Source organism: Aulostomus chinensis, chromosome 8, assembly GCF_037954235.1.
Source record: "Aulostomus chinensis isolate RoL2024-O1b breed Wild chromosome 8, RoL_Achi_v1.0, whole genome shotgun sequence".
In the NCBI taxonomy this organism is placed as follows: Eukaryota; Metazoa; Chordata; class Actinopteri; order Syngnathiformes; family Aulostomidae; genus Aulostomus; species Aulostomus chinensis.
This window is the reverse complement of record NC_141327.1, coordinates 10,126,396-10,151,880: the sequence shown is the minus strand read 5'-3', so window position 1 is coordinate 10,151,880 and position 25,485 is coordinate 10,126,396. Positions and strand designations below refer to the sequence as shown.

Below are 25,485 nucleotides of genomic sequence, written 5' to 3'. Positions count from 1 at the left end.
TTTTATTACACGTTGCTCTTTGGAAGCTCTCTGCTGCTGCTGCAATGAGGCATTTCACCCAAGCAATATACAGTAATCCATTTCACAAATTGTCCATTGTGGCTTCTTACTTCAGGAGCAAAGATCAGCCAACACTCACATCAGAACAGCGTCATCACATTGAAACAAAAATAGCACAAATGTTATGCACTTTTACATAAAGAAGTCTGTTTATTATTTTATATATATATTATATGCATTTTAATATAATAGTTCTAGTACCAGTAAGTCAAAAATAATAATCATATTATATCTCTATATATATTGATATATAGAAAACTAATCCAATAAACTACTTTTTACGTGGACTTTACTTCCTTGTAAAAAACAACATGGAGAATCGTATAGTCCCTCCCCCCTCCCCCCCGCAGCTTCAATATAGGCGCTTTAAGGGAGCAAAGATGATAATACAAAAAGAAAGTACACCTGAACATTGCATCATATAGAACTAGAACATCTGTCAGCAGCTAGTAATGTTGACCATCTCGGTTTAAGACACAGGAAGAGTTTTTTTTTTTTTTTTTTTTTATATTTTCAGAACATATTGACAAGTGTGGGTTTTCTTGTTTTCTTTTTAAAGTTCAGCTGTAATGGCTGACTTTAATGAAAAAGGGAGAAGGTGGTGAAGCGGGATTTGAAAACTGAGACGGAACATTAGATTACACCAGTCTCATTTGAAACTTTAAAAACGGTGAATATCTGAGGATGAAGGAGATGGGGAAAAGATTGGGGACGGGGGGAAGAGTAGGGGAGAATAGTTAAGCTGTAGAATACTTTATTTATGTGCTTCTCCACCAATGATCGACATTTGTAAACAGAAGGTAGCGACACAACAGTGCAGAGGTCTTTCTATCTCCCCTCTTTTCACCGGGTGCTCTCTGGGAGGTAGCCGTGTCACAGTTGGCAGGGAGAGATATCCGCTCTAATCCATTTATCTGTGGCAGTCCTCACAAGTTTTACAAACCCAGCAAATAGCAACCCCCTACGACTCCCCTTCCCTCAAGCTCTCAATATGTAGAAGTGAAAACATGGCAGCAGGCTGTTTCAGGGCTGTGGACATGGATGAGGCCACGGACAGACCATGTGGAGCCGTGGTGCGAGATGTCCATGATTGGCTCTCGTGTCTATCAAGGCCAGTGATGCGGAAGGGCTGTGCCACTGTGACTCCCCGGCCTGCCTTTGAGGAGCCAGGCTGACCAAATTGGGGTCAAGAGGAGGCATCAAAGCTGTACAGAGGAAGAAGAAGTAGAATACACATGATTTCTTGATGGTTTCATGAACATTAACAAAGGCGTCCCCTAAAGGAGACACCCAGGCCTTGTTCAGACTGGCAGCCCAAATCAGATTTTGGCATGTCCAGATTGTATCCAGACTGATTTTGAAAACCATATGATATTGGATTTTTGCAAATTTAATCCAAACCATATTTGGGCGACTTGAGATCAGATTCCAATCAGATGTCCAAAGATGAGTCTCAGTCTGGGTACTCAAATAGAATTTCAGAGTCCTTTTGATCACAAACAACTGGCTTCTCCATGGATTTGGGCTGATTTTAGATTGTTTCTTGTAGATTAGTCGATGATGTCTGGACACAAATAAATAATCTATTCTCATCACTTGCAAATAACTTGTAAAGAAAAAGGTCTGATTTGAGATTCATCGGACTTGAGAAACAAATCTCATTTGCCAACAGTCTGAATGCTTTGTTTTAATGTTTGATAGTGTTTTTTTGTGTAAGATTCGAAGTGCTTCGATTAAAACTAGATCTATATGTAAAGAGGTAGAACACGTGTTTTTGAGCTGTACAGTCAATGATTTGACCATAAAAGGATAAAACTAATTAGATTTAGATTGGATTAAGCTCATAACATTGACATTTATTTCCACGTATGAATATTTTTTAAAAAATCAATATTTCATAGAGTTGAAAACAGATCAACATGCCATCTACTATTTTTTAAATAAGCCCTAAGCCTGCGAGGTTGTTGACATACAGCAGAGTGGATAGTCTTGGACTTCTCTGCATGGGGACTTTTATCAAAAAGAATGATAATTGCCTCTTATTGGTTCTGCAGTGCACAGCCTCTCCTCTTATCAGAGATGAGTGGTTCTAACTCCACCCTGGAGGGAGTTTGTGAAACTCGAACTAATGTTAAAACTCGGAGACAGTCACAAAGGTCTCCAGAAGTTGCATTTTGCCAGGAGACTCTCAACAGTCTGTCTTTCACATGAGAGGCAAAGGGTACAGATGCCATCAAGCTTCAGGCAGAAGGGAACACGAATGCATGTACCTCCCCCTCTCGTGTCAAACAGACCCAAATGTATTTTTACAAAGCACTTTTAAGCGTGGCAAATTGCTGGAGCAAAGATTGTTGGTACCATGTAAGAATTCAAGTAAAAATGATTAATTAGCACTCTATAATTAGTTTGAACTTGCCACGCTTTTTCACAGGTGGATGGATAAATAGAGGCACACTGACAAAAAACAAGCTGCAAAAAAACAGTGGAGAAGAAGAAAATTAAATCAACCGGGTTTTAGAGAGTAAGATGTTAATTGTGGCAGGCTTTTTGTTGCCCGTTGGTGAGAAAGTCTTTTGTTCCTTTCTGCATCTGTCTCCTCCACTTCAGAGCGACGAGGGACGTGTGGGACCTGACTGCACCATTTGAACATCTTTGCAACTTTTTCTCAGCGCAAACTACTCATCTACCTTGACTTTTCCACACCTGAGTCATTGATCCTTCTTGTGAGAGTTTGCTGATGAATCTGATCTATCCACAGGTAGAACATGTCAAAACAGCAGAAAAAGAGCATGACAATATGTGAAACATGACTGTGTTGAGATGTGTGGGTGCGACAGAAGGGGCGGGGGGACGGGAGTACTTTCTACAGGAGGGTACGTCTTGTCTTGCCATCATTAAATATTAACAGCCATCTCGCCCTCCCACTGGGGCTTGACTGAAGATGGAGGATGTGGCACACAGGGACAGGATAGGGTCACCTCTAAATCTGTCATCCCACTGTAAACCCTGGTGATTACACTTGGGCTAGACTAGCCTGCAAACACATTACTCATCTGGAGCCAATACTCTGGACTAACTCATAAAATGACCCTGCACTGACAAACTATCATCTCAGAATACAAGCCAGACATAATTTTGCTGATCATCGCAGTATTAACTGCAGGAAAAATATTCTAATATTTCATACAGGTCCGGCTGAGACATTTCTAAATGTCATTGTATAATGTGATATACCCTCCAGCCTATCGCTGTCAAATCTAAAAAAGAAAATTAATAAACCAACTGAGAGAAGAAGGTTGTATGGTAAAAAAGAAAAATTTAGCCAATTAAAAGAATATTTGTCCTTGTGGAAAAAAACAGACAATGACTTTCATTCAAAGACTAATTACCACAAAAAGAAGTGTGTGAAGAGGCATTCTTACCTGTCCCATAGCTTCACATTTCTACAGTTGTTGGTGCAGCAGCCGGCAGATATCAAAGCTGTGACGAGGAGAAAGGAGAGGAAGAGAGAGAGAGAGAGAGGGAAAAAGAGGAAGAGAGGCATTTTTTTTAAGTGTGTTGTTTTGACAAGAGTGGAGCTCCTCATTAATCTAATGATTTAGCGCTGACATCAGTCTGTTTAGGCTGCCAAAACAAGTAAACGTGACTCATAAATAGAACATCGCGATGAAGTGCTTCCACTCTTCATCAGAGAAATATACGGAATGGGCAAATAAACATTGAAATACAACAAAATTAACAGATTGCAGGGAATTCTGGTAAACACCTTTATTTGCTTTTAAGATGTTTAGGAATAATGACAAGCTTTTATGTTTGTGCATCACTTATAGATACAAAGTCTGGGATACTCTGGTAGAAGAGCTGTACAAATGCAGAGGACCAGAAAGCAGACTTTTTTGCCGCATACACCAATTGGGCATTGATAACAGAATGTGGTATTCAGTTATTCTCAAGGATACTTCACCCTAAAACTGTATTTTGCATTTCAAGTAGTCACAACTATGTTTTGAATTCACGAAGACATTTTCATCCCTGCATCACTGATTTGTGAGTCCAGACTGAAGACAGAGCTGGAAGCTAATTGCGACCGATGAGTTACAGCAACAAAACGAAACAAAAAAGCTGCATTGTTTAAAAGCAAACTTTTTACAAACTCTCAAGCACATCGTCCAGTAAAATCTAAAAATAATCAGTAATCCGCAAGCACTTTGATTTGGGCTAAAACTAACTGTAGCCCTTGTCGTTCAGCACTCATTCACAGTAGTAGTGCGACCAGCTGCAGCATTCAGTTGAACCAATTGGCTAACGCTCATCCCCTCTTGTTCACAGTCGTGCCAAGTTGTACTTCAAAGGCAAAATACATTTTTTGGGTGAAGAATGGCTTTAACATATCCATGATGGTTCTAGTTAAGGCTAAGCTAAGCTAATCACATCCAGGCTAATGTTACAAAATTAATGTTCCTGTTTCCAAAAGCGAAAAAATTATTAGTTGAAATGTATTTTCATGTTGTAGAACTACAGTACGTCAACTCAAAGCATTCCCTGATAAAACCAACATTGATGGGTTGTTCGTGTTACCATAGGGAGAATCAACTCAACGGAGAGGGAGATTATTTTGCTAAATATAGTTCAATGTAAATTTTCAGTCATATTCTTTCTCACCCAGTCTGACAAGAATAAGATATCCAACATGCATTCATATCACAATCAGAATCCGAATACTTTATTCATCCCCAAGGGAAAATCTGTACGTGAACTAAGGACACGCCCACTTGTCAAATATTACACATTCTTATGCTCCGTGTGTCATTTACCAATGTCAAGGCATAATATGGCATCTGAATGAGACATATCCCTTTCAACTAACTTCAATGTATGCAAACCTATGTCAGACGCACTCACGCATACAAAGACGTACAGTACACCACACCACAAGTAGAGATGGGCATCAAATACCTACTTGCAATCATTAGTTTAATTTCAGACACTTCGACCATAAGCTGTTTATACGCATTAAACACACTGGGGTAAATCAAACACGTCTGTCAAGGTCAGCCACATGCATCACAAATGCATCACTGTCACGTGCAGAGAACGCTGATGATTAAAGCGTCGCTATTTGACGACAAACATCGTCTGATACATCACACTGTGAACTGAACTTTGTCCTTAGAGGCAAGGTGAGTTCTTGACTCTTATCTTGTCATCCATCATCTGAGCAATATTTACCCTCATACTTCAATTGGTTGGCAGTTTGGCTGAGAAATTGGGTTTTGGGGAAAAAAAGTAGAAAAACTGCCTAAGCTTTGAAAATTACTTCTTTAGCTGTCTTTGTACTTCTAAACGATTATTGTGTCCTTGCTCCCATATTTTAACCTCTCTCTCTCTGTCTCTGTCGTTCTCCTCAATGGTTTCCTCCCCCTGAGTCCATAATCATGTTTTCAGCACATTTCCTCTCCTTGGCATGCTAACATCTCACATTAAAGATTCATAACACTCCTGTGACCGCCTAGTTCTGCTAAAGATTCCAGTAGCCACCTTCACAACATTCCCCGCCCTTCTGTTTATCTTTGCAGCGGAGGAGGGGTGAGGCAAGACTGCACAGAAAGATATGAAACCTTCTTAAAAGGGGGGGGGCAGCAGTGGGCTGGAGGGTATTTTCATATGGAGGTCAGCGTGTTGGGGGGGTGGATTGATTTCAGGGCCAAATCAGGGCTCATAGACTGGTGAGGGAGGAGTAAATACACAATCATATGCATCTCCCTTCCTTGAAAGACAGAAAACAAACAAAGGAAGTTTAACTGATGGTGCATCTGATGGACTGATATACAAACAGAGAGCTCCAGCTATGACATCTCTGAATGATGCCAGGCATCGGCACTGATAAATACACAAATGAGTTATTATAAGATAATCTTTAACGATCAGTCCTCAATTTATTTTGGTTTTATTAACATAATATGAGTATACAGCCGAAAACCCTCAATGATTCATTCCAGATGTGTTCCAGATACATTTTTATGACAAACACGTTTTTTTTCCCGCTCTCCCTTTTTGTCTGGAAAGGCCAGAAATATTTCAAACATGCTTGATTCATTCACTCTAATAGGTGCTCATGTTTGTGGTTAGCAAAAGGTTTGGATAGGAAATTGTTTTCCTAGGTGTGTATAGGAGAGGACAACTGAGTCAACATCTTTAATGTTGTCCCAACTAATTCCTCCCAGCTAAAGTAATAGCACAAGATGTGATGGGCTTTGGGTTGTGGATTCTGGAGCAGAACAATCAAGACATTTAAGAATGTCATTTTGGGCTTAAAGATCAACATTTTAAAAATGTTCTGATATACTCGTAGATTGGTAAAGAAAGCTAGGAATTCTGTGAATGGCCCCATAGTCTTTTGCCTGTCACAGTGACCTTTGACTATCAAAATATTTTTTGGTAACTCTTGAGTCCAAATGAATGTTTTTGTCAATCTGAATACATTTTTCAAAGGTATTCTTGAGATACAGTGTTATGTTATTGAAGGTGGGACAGACATTGCACAGATCTGAGGTGACGGTAACCTTGACCTTTGGTCCGTCCACCAATATATTTTCAGTTAATCCTTGATCTCACGTGGATATTTTAGTCAAATTTAGAGAGAATCTCTCAAGGTGTTCTCAAGATAACCTGTACACAAAACTCACCTGACACACAGCTATCACTGGTGCAGAGCACGGTCATACTTTCAGCCCATGCAATGATATTCTCTAGATGTACAGTGAGGGAACATGCTCGCCTCATCCAGCAAAAATAACGTCAAGTATATGATTTTCAGTGAAAACACTGCTATATAAACGGGCCTTGTCCACCTAAGATACCATTTGGATTTATGTGGGTTATATTGTGTGTAAAATGAATAATAGGCTGCACTATATGATTAGTTCCACATGTGTTCCAGATTATTTTCATAATAAACACGTCAACAAACCCTTTCCATCACCCTGCTGTGTGGAAGTTGCACTCATTCCCTAGTCTAGATTTATTTTCTTGTTGTATTTTTGTTTGTATCAGTCTGGCTGCTCGGTACAGCATGTAGAACCATAATGGATTCACAAGGAATCCCAATATGCCGGCGAAGCAGGACACTTCTGATTGGAAACAGAACCTATTAGAAATGGTATCATTTCTTGTTGAATGTATCAAGCCGACTCTGTTCTCAATCTTGAGACTCAAACCCTGACCGCTCAAGCACAAGCACAATTAGCTTAAACGGATTTGCTGTCTGAAGGTCACAAGCCACACAGGTCACAAGATCACAAACTGCTGTCTTGTGATGGAGCGGAACAATTAACACACACAGTGGCCATGCACTGAAATCCAGAGAATCCCTTTAAAGTAACAGGATCAAATTCTAATGAGACTTTCTAGCCAGCATCTATGACCTCTTCAAGGAGAGTTACACAGTGAGAAAAACACACACGGCACACTTGGCCGGTGTCAGTGGATTTAGTTATGGGCAGGGTGTCAAAACCAAAATTGGATTTAACGGGATGCGAGAGATGTGTAGAGGGAGAGGGTTTCGTTGTGGGTCAGTGCGAGAGTGTATAGATAAAGTGATTACCGCAGAATAATGTGGATCTTAAGCTCCTGTAAGTTCCACCTCTGTACCCCACCACCCGAGTCAAAGGCTCTAAATTTCCCTACCAAAGAGATGTGTGAGACCAGTTGGGGAGATGCTGCTCTCACACTGCATAAATCACTGCTCTGGATGGAGAGCCCATTTCCTGCTGTAGCCAGGCACTGTTTATTAACACGATATAAGTCATAATCTTAAAGTTCAGAAGCAGAAGGAGCAATGTTAAAGTGCTGTTAACAATATTAGAAACTATTGTTTGATAAAAAATAACGAAAAGAACTGGGATCTAAGATATAGAAATATGAAGAAAAAAAACGCTATGATTGAGAATGTATCTGTATAATTTGTCAAAACGGGTAACCAAGTTGTTATTGATGTCTGAATCGAGACCGTAAAGCCGTGAACCTCCTCTCCTTAAGACTGCAATCCCTCAATCCACTTTGATCTGTCACTCTCCTCTCCGCTCCGCTCCTTCTCTCAACTTACAGGATCAATGCAAGGTAATTTCACATGGCCATTCCCTCAGATCTCCTAAAAATCTGCCACATAAATTATTCAAGCTGGCTGTGCAGAAAAGCCTGTGGAGATGCAGGAGAGATCAGTGACCTTCCGTTTAGCTAGCAGTCACTCAGTCACTCAGCGAGGCTGCCTGGTAGGAGAGCTACTTTGCCCCAAGGCAACTGCAGTCTACGCTGCTTTATGTGATTCTGGATCATGAAGCCACCTTCTGAATGCATAATACTTTTTGTGGTCAAGTGGAAATGATATGCAAGGATATTTATGAAGTCAGTGTTTGGACACTGGCTCACAGAAAGATTCCATCTCTTGAGGCCAGAAGATGTTTTGACTAATTTCATCATCATTTCTGCTGAGACTGTATCACTAACAGACTGACTGGTCATAAAGTTTATTTGTCATTATAATTAGATTAGGTACTACATCCATCCTTTCTATCATTAGCATTCCACTTTAAAACTGTCAATAGTACAAACCAATATTTTTGTTGAGACACTGTCACTGTCAGCGGGACCTCCAGTGTTTTCATAAACAGCTAGGAGGTGGGAAAGTTCCAACACCCAAGATTGGAGTGCACACAGAACGCCTGTCAAACTGAGCAGATGAGAAGTGTGCTTGCGTCAGGCCTAAATAAGTCTCTTCTTTTAGGTCAACCTCATTAGAGTAGGTGATTGTGATGTCAAAAGATACTTCCCAGTTTGCTTTTGTAAAAATCTAGCTTTGACTAATTCCTCTTTGTGTAGTTTATATAATGTTAGGCTCCCGGCAAGCTAAATCACGTTACCTGTCAGTAGAGAGCCACAAGGACGATGTATTTCTGAGGGTCAACCAGGAAGTTAATGTTAAATTATTTCTGAAAACAGGCTGCGTTGCGGACAAACATTTCTGAGACTTACATGTCTTGTTCAGCAAAATAAGCCACAAATGAATGCTACTTTAAAGAGTTTTGAAGCATAAATGCAAGAACTACAAAGTTATCCCTATGCCATGCTATGCCATGCTATGCCAAGCTATGCACGGACAGCGGCATAGACGCATGACATAACTTCACCATGACTACAATTAACTTCTATTTTCAGATGATGACACATAAAAACTTCAAAAATTCTCAAGTTCAGTCTCTGCCAAATGTAAACCACACTTCAGGACTCTACACAGTCATGGTGTGGCACATGGTCCTCTCACCAACAGCCATTTTTTTCCCCGCCAACATAATGCATAGTGGGATACAGTTCTTGGTTAGTACGCATTAGATGCAGACTTCTCCCATTATATTGTGGGCTAGTTTGAGTCAACTATATATGTTACACTAAATCTCACCAGACAATCTGACATCAGTACAAAACAGCAAGCTCACCAGCTGTATATCAAGTAGCAAATAATGGTCAGCAACCGTCAGTGCTGCCATATTTTGTGTGACATCAGGTTGGGGTTTTCAAGGTACAGTAATGACTTCAGTCACCATTCCATTGCATTTTTCTTTGTTGGAGGTAATTTTTCTCTCCAGTGCTGAGTACAATGGAAGACCGGATTATTTGTGTTTTGAGTGTCTGTCATTGTTAGATTGTCTGTGTCACAGCAAGAAGGTTCCGGGTTCGAGTCCTGGCTCAGGTGAGGGGTCTTTCTGTGTGAAGTCTGCATGTTCTCCCTGTTCCTGTGTGGGTTCTCTCTGGTACTCCAGCTTCCTCCCACAGTCCAAAGACATCAAGAGGGGACGAGGCTGATTGATACTCTAAATTGACCGTAGGTGTGACTGTGAGTGTGTGTCTCTATATGTTGGTCCTGTGATGGACTGGTGACCTGTCCAGGGTGAACCCCGCCTCTCGCCTGTGACCCTGAACAGGAATAAGCGGAAGAAAATGGATGGATGGACGTTCTTTATTGGCTTTTTCACATACAGAACATCAACAGATGTATTATACAAATCAAATTATTAAAGTATAAATCTAAACCATTATGTGTAGACTACTCTAGATGTTATGTTACTTCCCCTCCCGACTGCAAAAAAAAAAAAAAAAAAAACTTCAGCTCATCAACTATCCATAAATTTCAAATCTGCATGTAGAATACAGGGGAAAAAATGAACCCAGAGCGTACAAACCAAGCACGTAAGAAAAAGACAAGTGATCAAACAAAATATATATTAAAACAAAATACCTAATATATAGCTTAATGTGATCATTTGGGTGTATTTTTGCCAAAAACTTGACCACTCTGACTTAAATTATTTTGATTTAAGCTCCCATTTATTGTCCCATTAGGCCATGCAGCGATAAAAGAAGGAAAAACTGTCCTGCTGCCATAATTAATGCTAAGTGTCTTTAGTCTACTGTGTAAGCTTTTTAATGAAACGAGTTATGGCAGCAGGTAAGGACGGCAGATAACTTCAAGCTCTGATGTCTGCAGCGCGCCTCACTGTGAGGCTGAAGTAGACTGTGGAGAGACGAGAGTATAAACTCACTGAAGTAGAGCTCGATAATTGGAGCCCTGTAGGCTGATCAAGCTGAGAAACACTGTGTGTGTTTTGTGTGTGCAGCTCTTTTGCTTTTGTGATGTGGGGGACACAGGCATGCGTGCACACATCTACATCAAAACGGAGCATATACACGTGCAACCACATGCAATGCACAAAATTTTAAGCGGTTGCGGGAAGTTTTTTTTTTTTCTTATGATCCTTTAGCTTTAATGGGCTTAAGTTTTTTTTTGATCTCCAATAAGTCTGAGATCCCAAAAAATCAGATCAAAAAATAACTCTGTACGATTAATATTCCAACAGGACATATGAACAGAATAAGAAACCCAAATCAGAGTTGTAGTGGGGGCTCTCTCAATAGCCCTGAATTCTTCCATTGTTGCTTTAATGCTCTGTTTTCAAGCTCGACATCAACCCCCACATTCCCACAGGGATCTGTGCTGTCAGTCGTATCGGTGTGGCTGGCATTTTCTGCTTTGACCCTCAAAGGTAAATTAAATATTTAAGCAGACATTTGCAAGATAAACTACCGCTGTCCTTTTTTAACATGTCACCACCCATTGCTCCTCAATGCAAATAAATAATTTAACAGGCTGGAAATGTGAAAGTTAGTCGTGCATGCCGTCATGCATTTGTGCGTGCGTGTGCGCGTGTGCGTGTGTGTGTGCAGGTGTCACAAGTTGGAATGAGATTCAGCATTGCAATTTTGCTATCTGATGATGCTAGATTTAAGGCTCACCATTAAATACTGGCACTCGCTAGCTGATGGCCTGGGGCTCACACTTGTTTACACTTTCTCCGATGATTTTGTCTCTCCTCACGGTGATGAAAAAGCAGTAATCTTTTTGTTGACCTGCATTTAATAAAGCAATTTATTCCATCAGATGCAAAATATCCATTAAGCAGTTTCCCTCAGAAAAATGTCAGTTTCACCACACGGTAAATGGAATCTACTTATACAGCACTCAGTGGCACACAATGACGGCATTTTGAATATTAAGACAATACTGTGACTAAGACAGTGCCGTGGAAAATGCAATTTCTGCTTGCTTTACCTAAATTAGGTCAAAGTCAGAGCGAGCTATAATCAAACTCATTAAGATCTGAGTTTTAACAGCTCTTTGCGACAGTCACGGGAAACTGCTTCTAAAACATGGTCCAGCTTCCAGCAAGTTTTACAACCTCAACAAACTCTCCCTATTGCTTGACTCACACAAACAAACAAACAAACAAACAAACAAACAAACAAACAAACAAACAAACAAACAAACACACAAACAAACACACACACACACACATACTGATGGTGCAGGGTACCATGCTATGGGCCAACCAACTCATCAGGAGCAATTAGGGGATTGGTATTTTGCTCAAGGACACTTTGACTTGGTCTCCATGGAAGCGGGGACCCTTGGGTGCTAGACGCCCAGTCTACCAGATTGCCCCACATGACAGATGAGCTGACATTAACACTGGTGTGCAGTACCTTCAGGGTTACATCTAGGTGTGGGTAAGACTTTACATCCTTCACATTATCTTGCTCTTAAAATACTCCATATCACACATCACTTCTCACATCAAAGAAGTGAAAATAGGCGTCTAATATACACAAAAAGTGTGAGCACAATTAGAATATAGCACTGGAAAGCCCTATTCTTTCCTGAAATCCACCACGTTTGAGAAGATATAAGCAGAATATATCGGCACAGAAAATGACCATCCACTGCAGTTCAAAGCAACGAAAAGAAATTCCCTTAATCCTATGTTTTACCTGCAGCTAAAGCGCTCACAAAGCTGGAATAAAAAGGTAATTAAATGTAGCCTTTGCTGTAGAGGATATGAGCCAGTCAGTCTGGAGCAGTGGGGGGTAATGGAATTGATTTCAATATCTCAGAGAGGACATCTCACAGACCAAAAGACATCCCTGAAAGAGAACTATAATGATATAAATTTAATGACAGCGGGGCCATTCATTTTATGTGAGTAGGATCAGTCCATCCACAGAAATTGGAGCTGCGCATGTGCCTTGCTGTCATTCTCATTATGGGAAACATTATATCAAATGCATGTAATGTACAATATGGACAGGAGATGAATTCATGCTCAGGAAATGGATAACTACATCCTGAGGTTTGTGAGAGGTTGAGCTAATGATGTTATAGTGCTACAGTTTTAACATGTTGTTTCATGATATGCTATCTCAGTTTCTGTTCAGCGATAAAATCCATCTCGCTGTCAGCAGCAGTAGAGTACCTCATGGCCGCTTCTTGACCACTGATACAAAAGCTAGCTGAGCAAAACAGCCACACTAAATAACATCTAAATCACAAAATAACACACTATGCCTGTTACGAATTCATTCACAATCATAAAGTGCATCACTTTTTAATTTAGTAGAATCAAAGGTCCCTCACTTGGTCTGGCTTCAACGTGTTGCTACTGGAGGCTAATTTTAGCTAACATTAAGCCTGCTTTAGAAGCTAAAGCTAACCACCTTTTACCCTGATGACTTTTTGTCATTCAGATGTCAGTAAAATACAAGCAGGAAGTAGGATGTTGCACTTAGGATGGATTGAATTATGTAATTTGCAAGGGGTGGGAAACAATAATCAATAGTATCATGATACAGTATTTCTTTAATAGTAAATGTAATGCAAGACAATTAATCACCAATGCATTATAATATCTGTAGTATAATGTCAAAAATATTTATATCACAATATACTGTATGTAGAACCAAAGATCACAAATATTCCCCCAGAAAGGAAAAAACAAGAATTATGTATTTATTGACTGCATGTGTCAAATCCAACAGACAGCAGAGATGAAACAATGTAGAACAAACGTCTTAATTCAATGCATCTTGAACACACTCATACAAAGGGGTTCAAGTAAGAAAATTCTTTAATAACAACAGCTGTTTTTATTTAAGTAGCAATATTTGGAGTCACTGCATCAATACTGTATCAAAAGAGGGATTATTGTGATATATTGGAGCAATGACATATTGTCTCAGTCCTGTAACTTGCTGTTGATGACTTCATTGACGAAGGAAGAGTCAATCACCTTTATTTGTTTCAGAAAATCTCCCCTAAAATGTTTTAATTTAGCATTTTTTTTCAAAGTCGAATGACAACCAAAAAAATATTCACTCAGGTGTTTATTTAAGCATTTGACCAGTGAGTAAACTCACCACCACTTGTATGTATTAAGATGGATGCCTGAAGCTGTACAATATTGTGCACCCATTTCCAGTAAATAACACCAAGATTTTGTGCAAGTCATTTTTCATTCTCCAATCTTCAAAGGACACCTTACCGCTGCCAAGCATCCAGATGAATGAAAGCCTCTACACTGCACACGATGCACTCAGCTACAGCTGTCCAGCTCCACGCTCACCCTGCACACCCACCTGATCACCTGACCTATTCAGAACGCCAGCTCTCAGCCTGGCACACAGCTACAGCTGAAGCTAATGTATCATAGCTAAATGTGGTTACTGCTGGTGACTTTGGGACTGACAGAGGTTCCCTCAGGCCCTGTCCTGCCCCCCTCTCCTGCATGGCAGCTACTCAACTTCCAGTTAATTACCTGGCCTAGCAAGCTAATTTCCTCTCAGCTCACTGGGCCATTCCCCATTGGCACCACGTAGAAGAACAAAAACTGTTCTCCATTCCACTGGGTTTGCGTGTCTACCGGATGACTGAGGTTATTGTGGAACATTTGTCACATACCTCTAGGGTACAGGCTGGAGCGACGCTAGAACACACCAAGCTGTCGCCTTCATAACTCAAACAGCTACTTTGGAGCTGCAGTTGATGGGACTGTAATGTTTGGGAGCATCATACAATGGTAATCTAGTCAACATGTTCATGAATTATGAATGAAAGATCAGTTTGTACTATTTTTTTTCTAGCTACATGAGTACCTTAACATACCAGAGTAGTGCTGCACACACACACACACACACACACACACACACACACACACACACACACACACACACACACACACACACACACACACACTATCAGTTATATCTGCAATGTTCCCATAGCCTCTCTTTGATTACTATAAATTCCATTCATCCGTCGTCAACCATTTATCCTGTTTTCGAGGTTTTGCCGTGGCTAGAGCCTATTCTAATTGTCATCAGGCAGGAGGCAGGGTACACCCTGGACAGGTCTCCAGTCAATCACAGGGACACAGAGACACACAACCACTCACACTCATGGTCAATTTGAGTTTCCATGAACCTAAGGAACATGTTTTGGCATATGGGAGGAAACAGGAGAGCCCAGAGAGAACCCATGCAGACATGAGGAAAACATGTAAACGCTGCACACAAAGGCCCTGGCCGGCTGATGGATTCAAACCCACAACTTTCTTGCAGTGAGGCAACAGTGCAAACCGCCCCAGTAGCGTGTCATCTTATTGTTCAATTTATCTGGCCAAAAACATTTTTTGTTCTTTTGTTTAAGACATTCCAGTAACTTCATTTGGCTGGAATCACTGGTATAAGACAAGAAACTGGCTTCGTTGTTTGTTTACTACCCATCAAAGCAGCAATATATGACTGTTTGCACCATCCAGGAAGAGGAGGCTTTTTAAGAGTTGAAGCTGGCGGCGCTGGTTTGATTATAAATGACAGAGATATGCACAAGAGGTAGATAAACAAAATGCCTAATCATGTACTGCTTGGCTAATGGCTGCCTTGATGGCCTATAGGAAAGGTTGTTGGGGATAATTGGTCTCAGGTCTGATTACAAATTCCAATGTCACTTGAATGTAACATTTCCCCTTTTGAATAATAATAAGAAACACCCACCTTGAGAATCTCAGCTTCTCGTTAAAACAATACATAACAACAAAGAGGGAATAGCCACTGACATTCAAAGTGAAATTACACACAGGAAACTGTGTTGATAAGTTTTAAATAGAAGCTTAGGTGATAAAAACACAGGATTATGTGCCTTAGCAAGTCTGTCCACACAATATCATGCCACTCTCACAGATTCAGGGAGTAATGAAAGGTAACACTGAGATAATAGTAGGACAGATGAAGCTGTCTGGTAATAATACTAATCCATTTGAGGTACAGCAGCCTAATGCTCCCCCAAATCCTTTAATGCCAAGCTGCTGCGACAAACATTTGAGTTTCTTCATGCTGCTTCAGCTGTGAGCCTGTCACAGGAAGGCTTTACATCCATCCAAACAAGGAAGAAGAGGAAAAAGTAGAGTTGGAGAAAGAAAGGAAAAAGTCAGGATGGGAAGAAATCCACTCAAATACTTCCTCAACCCTCTCAGCCTGGCAACCACTACATCCTCCAACATCCTCCAGAAAGACTGCTTTGTGATCAGACATCTCGCTCTATCCAACAGCTGTTTTTTCACACTGGCAGCCAATTAGGATGGAGGGATATAGGAAAAAGATGGAAAGGGGTAGAATGAGATAGCCTGGAACATTATCCAAGGCCAAATATTCAGTTATGATTTCCTGTTGCACTGACAGGCAGCAGCACTTCTGAAATAAGAGCCACTAGCCAGGATAGTCCAAACTCAGGCTGAAGTTATATCAATTAGTGAAGTATTTCACAGATGGGAATATAAAGTGAGGCTTTCTTTGCAGAAGAAAGGTACAAATATTTTTGAAATTGGTACAAAATGACCAGAGAAAACACTGAAAAAGGACTGCAATAATCTCTTTTGTTTAAAAGATAGAAAAGAATCAGAATACCGTGGACTTGTTGCATTCAAGGACACCCACAGGCTGTTGTAACACCGACATGTTAGAAACAAACTCTGTCACTTTGCACAGACATCTGTGTCACCACTCTGGCTTTGGTTGACATTACAGACAGGCTGAAATACAGCACAATATATTTCACATCACTCGCTGAACTTTACTAGCAAGCAAGCAGGGACCTCTGCTCTCACACTGAGAGATTTTAGATATTGTTCATTTGCACACACACCCAGATTGTAATGATGCAGAGTTGGTTGAAAATGACAGAATTTCCCTTTAATCGTGTATGTCTGCCAACCAATCCACTCTGTCTAATGTTGTCAAGACCTTTCATTTAAAAATACCAACAAGCCGATAGGAGTAGATGTAAAGTAGGACTCCACGATAATGTCGGCCCTGGCACATTATCAGTGTATAACAGAAATTTTACATAATCCTGTATTACTCAGATAACTAAATCATAGCTGATAAAAAGAATTAATAGGTGGCTCTGGTTGCCATCAGCAAAATAATCTTCCTCAACGAAAGAGCCAATCATGATTTCCCCAGTATGGATGTTTTACAATATCCAAGGAAGACATGATTGAGATTTGCAATTGAAAAATCCATAAGGGTTCAAAGAGGAGGCAAAAAAAAAAATTTAACTCAACAAATCTAATTAGTCACCTGAAATGTCATCATCGCCACAATGCTGTTCAAAGGTATACCATGCAGCCAGTGTAAAGACGTGCCTGTGTTACCGTGCATATTCAACAGGGATCAAGTTTACTGGAGAGAGACCGAGCAAAGTCGTGACAAAATTATAGAATTTATAGCTCCAGCCTTTTTCCATGGTATGGTTTATGGGCCTTTCTGAGCCACCACGACCAAGCAGATGTCTCCTGACTGCTTGGTTTCACATTTCAGTGGCTGGAGGATGAGTCTAACATGAATATAATATTATTGCTTACACAGAAGGGACTTCTTTTCAAAATACAAAAGTGTGAAATCAATTATCTTTTCAATATCAGCTGAAAAGTTCCCAAAATATCATACGCCCACAAAAAGTGGTGTTAAAGTCAGCAGGGTCAGAAGGAATCATCCTCTGAGATATTTCGATTTGGAGCAAAGGACAAACATCGCCATCCAAACAGCCATGCCCCTACTATGACTAAAAATATATTTGCTGAGTCGTTTTAAAATCTGTGTGTGTGTGTGTGTGTGTGTGTGTGTGTACGAGCGCGCGCATGTGTGCGTGTGTGGCATTCATTGGCATCACAAGGGCAGAGGTTCTCCCACTGACTGCATTCTCCTTTTTTTCTTCACTGATCATCTGAGCAGCTTAAGCTAATATGCAGAACTAGTGATTGCTAAAGCAGAAAACATGATTAAGTCTCTGAAAAAAAAAAAAAGACCCTCTGCAGGGCAGATATGCTATAGGCTAAGCGAACAGTCACCCCTCCAGTCTGGGTCACACAGAAGTCAGTGTTCATGAATGATTTTCTGTCCCAAATAGAGAATCTAGATAGATTAAAGTTGGTTTATTTGTGGAGGATAGCATCACATTACATACCCATGACTTTATAGAAAGCATAACAATATTTATTGTTCACCAAATTCAACATTCAGTTGTTTTCATTTTTAATTTATGCACTTCCTGAGTCCTTTGATTCTCAAAATGCCTTTAGTTTGTCTACTTAGAGTTTCTTCTGTATTCTGTTTTGTTTAGACAAGAGTGACAAGCTTCAAGTTCATGTTTCCAAAAGAAAAGCATAGTCATTAGGGGTTATCCATTTCTTTTGGTTATAACAAAAGCTACAGAAAATGTGTGATAAGCTTCCCAAAAGATCCAACGGCAGGCTGCATTAAGAAGCTGCAGAGGTCAGAGTGTTGTTTTGCTTTCATTTTGGATTTTGTCGGCATTTTAAAAGGAATGAGCTTCTGTGCTGTTGAGTGACACATAAACATGATACTTTCATTTGTCCGAATAAAAACCTTCACAGCCACAGACACTCTTGATGGGACAGAGTGGCACATCCGCCTAAATCACATACACACAAGCACACACACACAAGTACATAAAAACTGAAATAATACTGTGCAAAGGGCTTAGAGGATAATCCAAGCGAGTGGAGTGTACTACATCGTCACAGGAATTAAATTCCCTCTTCGTCCAAAAAAGGACATGGCAGAGAGGATGGGCCAGTGGATGACACACAAGGACACAAAGCTGCTCTCTTTGCTTCTTCTACCTCACGAAAGGGATTCACAATCTCAGTTCTTACGATTTCTCTTCTTCATTGCCACTTTTGTGACAGCAAAAAAAAAAAAAAAAAACAGAACGAAGTCTGAAGCAATTAACTCGGTATTAGCTCTAAGAAAGTAAAATCGTTGACATTCACCAGAGTTTTGATGAGTCAACATGAAAGTACAACAATCAAACCTGACCCCTAACTCTTGTGTTCTTGTTAGGTTGGTGACAACAGGATGGCCCTGAGGGGACAAGCTCATCATAGAGATAAGCCATTCTGGCAGATCAACGACACAATATAGCAATATGACTTCATCGTAACTCACACGCTGTCAAATTACTCATGCACATGTGAAGTCTTTATGGGCCTGGATCGAGGCTGTTTGGTGCACATGCTTCAGTTGGTTCACGACAGTGATGCCAAAGCTGGCACAGCACCAAACTTGAGGGCTCAATGTTGTGCACTCACAGCATTTTCCAATTAAGGATTTGCAAGGCATTACTGTGGTAAGGCCTTTTGCAGACATCATATGGGTTTCGGGTTACATCAAGATTGAAATCTCATATAGAGCCGGAGAGTGCACTAAGGCCATGAGCTGGAATAAATGCAGAACGATGATCCGTCAAAGTTGTGTGTGTCTTCAGAATAATCCGCTGCAATCCACCGACATTGGAAAATGGCTAAAAAAAAAAGGATTGTTTACAGAGAGAAATTTTGGAGGCTACATTGTAGTTCTTTCAGTTAAATAACTGAAATAAGGTTAGTGGTCTCCATGAGCTTATTATATTTGACCACATTGTTCCATGTATATGGATGTAAATACCCATGAAATGACTGTTCGTAACAACTGACTTAACAAGTCTACAAACATCAATCCATAAACAGATGAAGCACAAAGGCAGTTGTGGTGACGTTGAAATTATGCATTCACAGCTTAGTTTGTTAATAACTTTGTTTGTATTTCTAATGATTGTATTTACACTTTAAAAAAAAAATCCTTAAAATTGGCCAGTTTGTGAAGATAATTGTCATGAACAAAATGTGGAATACCAAAAATTTGGGAGGCGATGATTGAAGTGTAAAAATCACATTGGCTTCCCTACGTCTGAGTTGGCCTGCACCAAGCTATTGAAGCTGCAGAGACTAAAATGTCCAGATTTTGTATCTTTAAAACACTTACTTTCCAACCATGTAACACAAAACAGTATCTTAATAAGACCAGAAGTTTCAAACCAGGTACCCTTCTCAAGAGGGGTGCGGTAGAGTGGAGGGGAGAGGAACGACACCACTGTGCTGCTGAGGTGAGAGCAACATGTGCATGCTAAATGTAAAATGCTATTATCACTTTAGAAATCAGGGAAGATAAATGCTCCGAAAAAGCCACAATTCCACAACCTTATTGACAACTAGTTCCTTACTTTAGTAGATGTCTGTTTACCGTGGAGCATTATAATACGAATAATGAGCAGAAACAATATGTTTTCACAGTGCAAAGAATTTCACAAGTGAACCGTCCACACTGGACTTACTTGCTGTTTTGTGTCATTAATGTATCTGATCGTTTCAGCTTCATATTGCAACGTCAGGCTGATATTTCACCTTGAGAAATCTGTCCTTAAGCTTCTGCCAGCTCTGAGCCACTCAGCACCTTTTTCCCCTGGACTCCAGAGGTGATTATCAGCCACATGGGGTATTTAAACAGCAGCCAAGTTGCTACTTTGATATTCTTCTTTCTCTCTGACACATCAACTCACATTGATTTTAGTGAGGTGGCCAAACTGCAACAATATAGTGTGTGTGTGTGTGTGTGTGTGTGTGTGTGTGTGTGTGTGTGTTGCAATGTTACTAACATGGGAGCAATGGGAGCATCATTTCAACTTGATCTGAATAAAGATGTAAAATAAATTTCTTTGAACCATTTATTTTCTCTCTCGTCCTCTGAGCCAACCCACATTCATCTTCAGACACCAACAAAAATCAATAACGCTGTAAATTTTGCAACAGTCCAGATGAGGGAGAGTGTATCTCTATTTTTGGCATGAAAAAGGGCATTCAAACTGCAACCATATTTCTTACATTTGTAAAGTCCTCCACCACCAATGCATCTACTTTACAGAGAGAAAGCAATTAGCAAAACACTAAAAGACAACCGTGTTCAATTTGAGTACAAATGTAAGTAAAGGTTACCACATTACTTGCAAGCACTCACCATTCATGCCATTGTAGATGCTCCGGTGATGTGGTGACAGCTCGTCTGCGGTGGGCCTCCTCTGCCCATCCCTTCCTGGGCTGCCAAACTTCACATGGTCAGGGCTCACACTGTACTGGTGCCTATGAGTTTCAGGACTGCCCCCCTGGTGGCCCTTTTCATGGTGCTCACTGGTCCCTAAATGTCCATGCCGAGCCTCTGGGCTCCCACAGCCGGTACTGCTGATGCTGCTCCTGTGGTGCCTCTGATAGAGCTCCCCGCTGCCACCCTGACCCAGGAAATGCTGTCTCTGTCCCAAGAGGAGATCTGAGCTATGGTGCTTAGGGTGCTGCTCTGGACTACGTCTTCCCACATTCCTCCCGTATTTCTCCGGGCTCAGGCCCCGCATGGCTCGACTGTGGTCGGGGACGGATATGGAGCCGCAGCGGGGTCGGCACAGCTGTGGCAGGGTATATGGGTACTCTAGACTTGTACTCCGGTGGCGCCCAGCCGGGTGCTCAGGGCTGGATACCTCCCTATCGGCACCACCTCCTCCTCCTATGCCACTGATGCTACTACACCTGGGTTTATGCACCAGCTCAGGGCTTCCCTTTTCCCCTGCACTACTAACTCCACCCACTCCTGCCGTCACGTGAGGCTGCTTATGCTGAGGGTGATCTGAGCTGTCGGCGCTCCCTGCGCTGGAGGTGCTGCTCCCGTCTCCCACGTCTCTCATCAGGAGCCCTTGCCCGGGCACCAGCAGCAAACTGTTCTGGCTCTCTATGGAGTTGCGGCAACCCCCCATCCCTACACTGCCTCCACTGCCTCCACTGCTACCTCCACCGACTACACCTTTCTCATCGTCAAGGAGGAGGCAGAGCTCCTTTAGCTCCAGGTTCTCACGGATTACCTCATCCTGCCTAAACTCCAGCTCCTTGAGCTTCTGGAGATAGAGTGTCACCTCTTTACGCATGATGCTGGCACTGTAACGGCCTAAGCGTTGCCATTCCCTGGACACACGCTTGCCTTTCTGGCGGTCATCATCCAGAAAGCAGCACAGGTCCCGCAGTTCACGGTTGTCCTCCTGAAGCTTCTGATTGATGTCCTGACAGCCACAAAAAAGAGGGGAGAAATAAGAAGGGATGGAGCTGAGATTAGCTGGACTGAGCACTAGGCCTTGTTAATGCTGATCAGAGTAGGAATCCAAATTGAGATTTGATACAAAACAAAATATCTTTGCATTTATTAATCAAAGTAAATTGCCTCAACAGATATCTAAATTCAATCCATTTCACTGCTCTTTTAACTATCAGTTGAGAATGCTGTATGCAATTATAATAAAATGAAATCCTAATCCTTTCTGTCTTTCCCATAAAAGTACTGACTCATTGTGAAGTACATCATGCAGATTAGGAGGCCCTGTAGGCCACACACAGAAATACGAATGGCGTAAGGAGCAGTGAAATTGAATGCCCACAACACAGTATTTCCTTAGACATGCTGCTCTATCATTGTGTAATGATTTAACTCTCCCTGCCCCTCTTCACCTCTCTCCCGCTCTCACCCTCCAGCACTTTCCTGTGTAATTAGGCAGGTTGGATGGGTGGGGAGGTGACAAGGTCCCCAAGAAAGGCAAATGATTCCCATGTGGCACCACCTCAGGCTTGGTCTCAGTTTTACCCGTAAACAACGCTGTGCAATATTTCTTTTAATAGAGTAGAGGAAAATAAAGGCGGTAGGTAAATGCAACTGAAAATGAGGCTGCTTTCAAAGCAAATGTCATAGAGTGAAATTGCACTGCACCTACTGTAGATTTACATGGAGGGACTTTTCTAGGAATGGCAGGATTAGCAGAGTGATTTGGACTCATCTGTATACAGCTTGGGTGGAGACAGAGTTTGTGTTTTATAAGCTCTAAGAGTTTTAGAGGCACATTTAGTCATTGGTTTTTGGTACATCCCTCTCCTTATTATCTTTTTTAAAAGCCTGAATATAACAGTCTTCAAGCTAAACCTGTGCGTGCACATACACAGGCCTACACTGTAGCACAATGAACTTCTGTGATAACATCCATTCTCTCTGAAGCACCAGCAGAGCATCCCTCCTATTATGCGCGTTCTCAGGTGCGCTCCAAACCTATGATCTCATCCTTCACGAATGCGCGCCCCCCTCACCTTCAGCCCCCTGATCTCATTCAAATGCAACTGGAGGCTGCGATTGACCTCTCGTATCAGATTGCCGTGGTCCAGAATCACGCTCATCTTGTCGGCCTCAGACCTCCTCAGCCGCCGCACCAGATCCTCCTTGGTCCACTTGAGCAGATCCTCGTCAGTAAGACCGGAGATATCCTCCGCAGGACTTTCAGTCTTAGCTATCGACAGCTGGACCTGGGGCTGGGGCGGCGGAGTGGCTTTCTCCATTAGTAGAGCTCCACCGGCACCAACAAAGGGCAGAAAATACTCCGAGGCTTGTTGAAAACCTCTGCTCGCATCCGCTCCCCGGTCGACTTGTGGTTCACTGTTACCGTCTAAAAATCAGTTGCATAGTTTGGCCTTTTGTTGCTCCCGACACTTACACTCCTCGAGCAACAGCTGAGGATGCCGGCTGAGGGAGGGGAGGATGCTCTGCTTGCTGCAAGTCACTGCAACATCCTCACAGCCGACGTACAACGTTCCTGTCTGGTTAGAATCCAAATACAGTCCCGGGCGGTGTCAGAGTGACACCCTGGAGGTTCCGCACACAGCGAGAGGAGGACTGGCGTTCGTTGTGACCGGCAAGAACGCACGAAAAAGAAAGAAGAGACGCGTCTCTCTCTCTCTCTCTCTCTCTCTCTCTCTCTCTCTCTCTCTCTCTCTCTCTCTCTCGGGCTCTCTACCCCCGCCCCCCCCACCCCGCAGATTTGTGCATTACCAATTACATTGCGGGGTTTGAGCGCCTCCCAGTGGTGACAACATGGCTAAAGCAGAGTTCATTTTCTATTCAGCTACTGCTGCTTCAAAAAAATGTTTTCCTAAATAGCCTTTGGAATGCCACCAGCCTTACAGCCTACCGACAGTTTCAGTATTCATTATAGACTTTAGAATTGATTGTGTTGGCTTGTCTCCAGAAATGAAAATTGACTCAAAATAGCCTTGACTGTGAAGAAAATGTGACTTTCGTTTGTGTGATTGTGATGCAAACTGAAAAACCCGAGCAGAGTTGAGGTAAATCTGGCATTTGGTTAATTTAAAGGTCAATTAAAATTCAAAGACAACTTGCAAGGATAAGACTTTGCCATAACACCAATAATGTTGCTAATATAGGCCCAAAAAAGATGATTTGTGATAGACTTTTCAGATGTATTTAGGGTACTTGTATGTATAAAACAGGCGATGCTGCTGCGTAGCCTATAATATTCTCAACCAAAACTGTAATTCAGAAAAGACCATGCATGGGTGAAGTAGGGGGAGATCCAGGCATCTTCTCACACTTTTGCTTTCACTTAAATTTCTCTATCACAGCATATCAAAGTCACTCATATTCCATAATAAATAAAGGAGTCATATATACAGTCATGGAGAATGAGGTAAAAGATCTAGAATTGATGTTGAATTATTTGGCTGTATCTGCCTTACTTCCCTGAGCATTATGTTCGGTGTTGTGCTGCCATTGTCTGTGTTTTACTGTTTGGACCATTCTACATGCTTCCCTTTGTTCGTCCTTCTTTCTTAATCTTCTTCCTTCTGTTGCATATTTCTACAAAAAGTTTGTCCCCTCCTGTGTAGGCTATCATGGCCATTCATGGCCTCATCATTTTGAAAAATTTAATCACTGCAAGGCCACCTAATACTGTGTAAATCTGTGCATATTGCATACAAATTGCCAGTTTTATTAGCAAGCAGATTTAACTTCTCCAGGGCAGCTGGATTCTCCATACATACAGATGTTAATTGTCACATGTGATGATTTGCCCAGAAAGCAAGGCAACGCCCCATAATAACATGTGTCAGATCAGTCAGACATACCACCAGCTAACTTTAGCACATGACCTTTGTTTGGTATCGAAATACATATTTCCCCTTCTCCATTCTGTGCCAAGATGATATCATGAAACATACTCTCTCATCAACATTTTATTATATAAATGGTGAAATTGATTTTTTTAAGGTCGAACAAATATAATATATATAAATATTAAAACTTATTTCACCACATATGAGCATATATATAAAAATATTATATAGCACATAATAATATATATAATATAATAATATAGCACATTTAAGAGCTAAATGACTTCAGAACAGTGAGTTGCACAAGTAACCCCTGAGATTGAGGTCAAAACTCAGTAAGATATTATTTGGAGAGGTTTTGTGACATCACACAATCCATGGCCCCTCAAATTCCAAAACAGATTAAAATAACTGCCAGGACCCAGTCAATCCATTTTATCACCAGCAAACATTGTGTGCAAGCTGCAAGATCTGCTGATGTTACCAGGGGGGTTTCTAGAAAAATTCTTGCTTTTTTGTGCACAACATATTTAATTTAACCTCAGCGTGAACACAGTTTTGATATAAGCACATTCAGCATGTAGGACATTTCAACCCTGTTGGTGCACTTTGATGAAGACATAAATGAAGATAACCTCGAGGTTAGCCTTTGGAAGCCTCC

At 41.3% G+C, this 25,485-nt stretch overlaps 1 protein-coding gene across 1 annotated transcript; it reads right to left on the bottom strand.

The window, feature by feature from the left end:
• Positions 1-234: 234 nt before the first annotated feature.
• Positions 235-23,610, bottom strand: ccdc85al (coiled-coil domain containing 85A, like). The gene is made up of 4 exons (XM_086210809.1): positions 23,007-23,610; positions 20,854-21,937; positions 3,483-3,540; positions 235-1,265 (listed from the first exon to the last, which is right to left on the bottom strand). The coding sequence occupies exons 1-4, from the start codon at positions 23,250-23,252 to the stop codon at positions 1,247-1,249; spliced, it is 1,407 nt and encodes a 468-aa protein (XP_086066935.1). The 5' UTR covers positions 23,253-23,610; the 3' UTR covers positions 235-1,246.
• Positions 23,611-25,485: the final 1,875 nt, after the last annotated feature.

Bases quoted from the DNA above. Each gene is read 5' to 3' on its own strand.
- ccdc85al (XM_086210809.1), bottom strand. From the start codon at position 23,252: ATGGAGAAAGCCACTCCGCCGCCCCAGCCCCAGGTCCAGCTGTCGATA. The intron at 21,938-23,006 runs GTGAGGGGGGCG...TGTGGCTGTCAG, and splicing joins ATGAGATCAGGGGGCTGAAG to GACATCAATCAGAAGCTTCA. The intron at 3,541-20,853 runs GTGAGTGCTTGC...TCCTCGTCACAG, and splicing joins CATCTACAATGGCATGAATG to CTTTGATATCTGCCGGCTGC.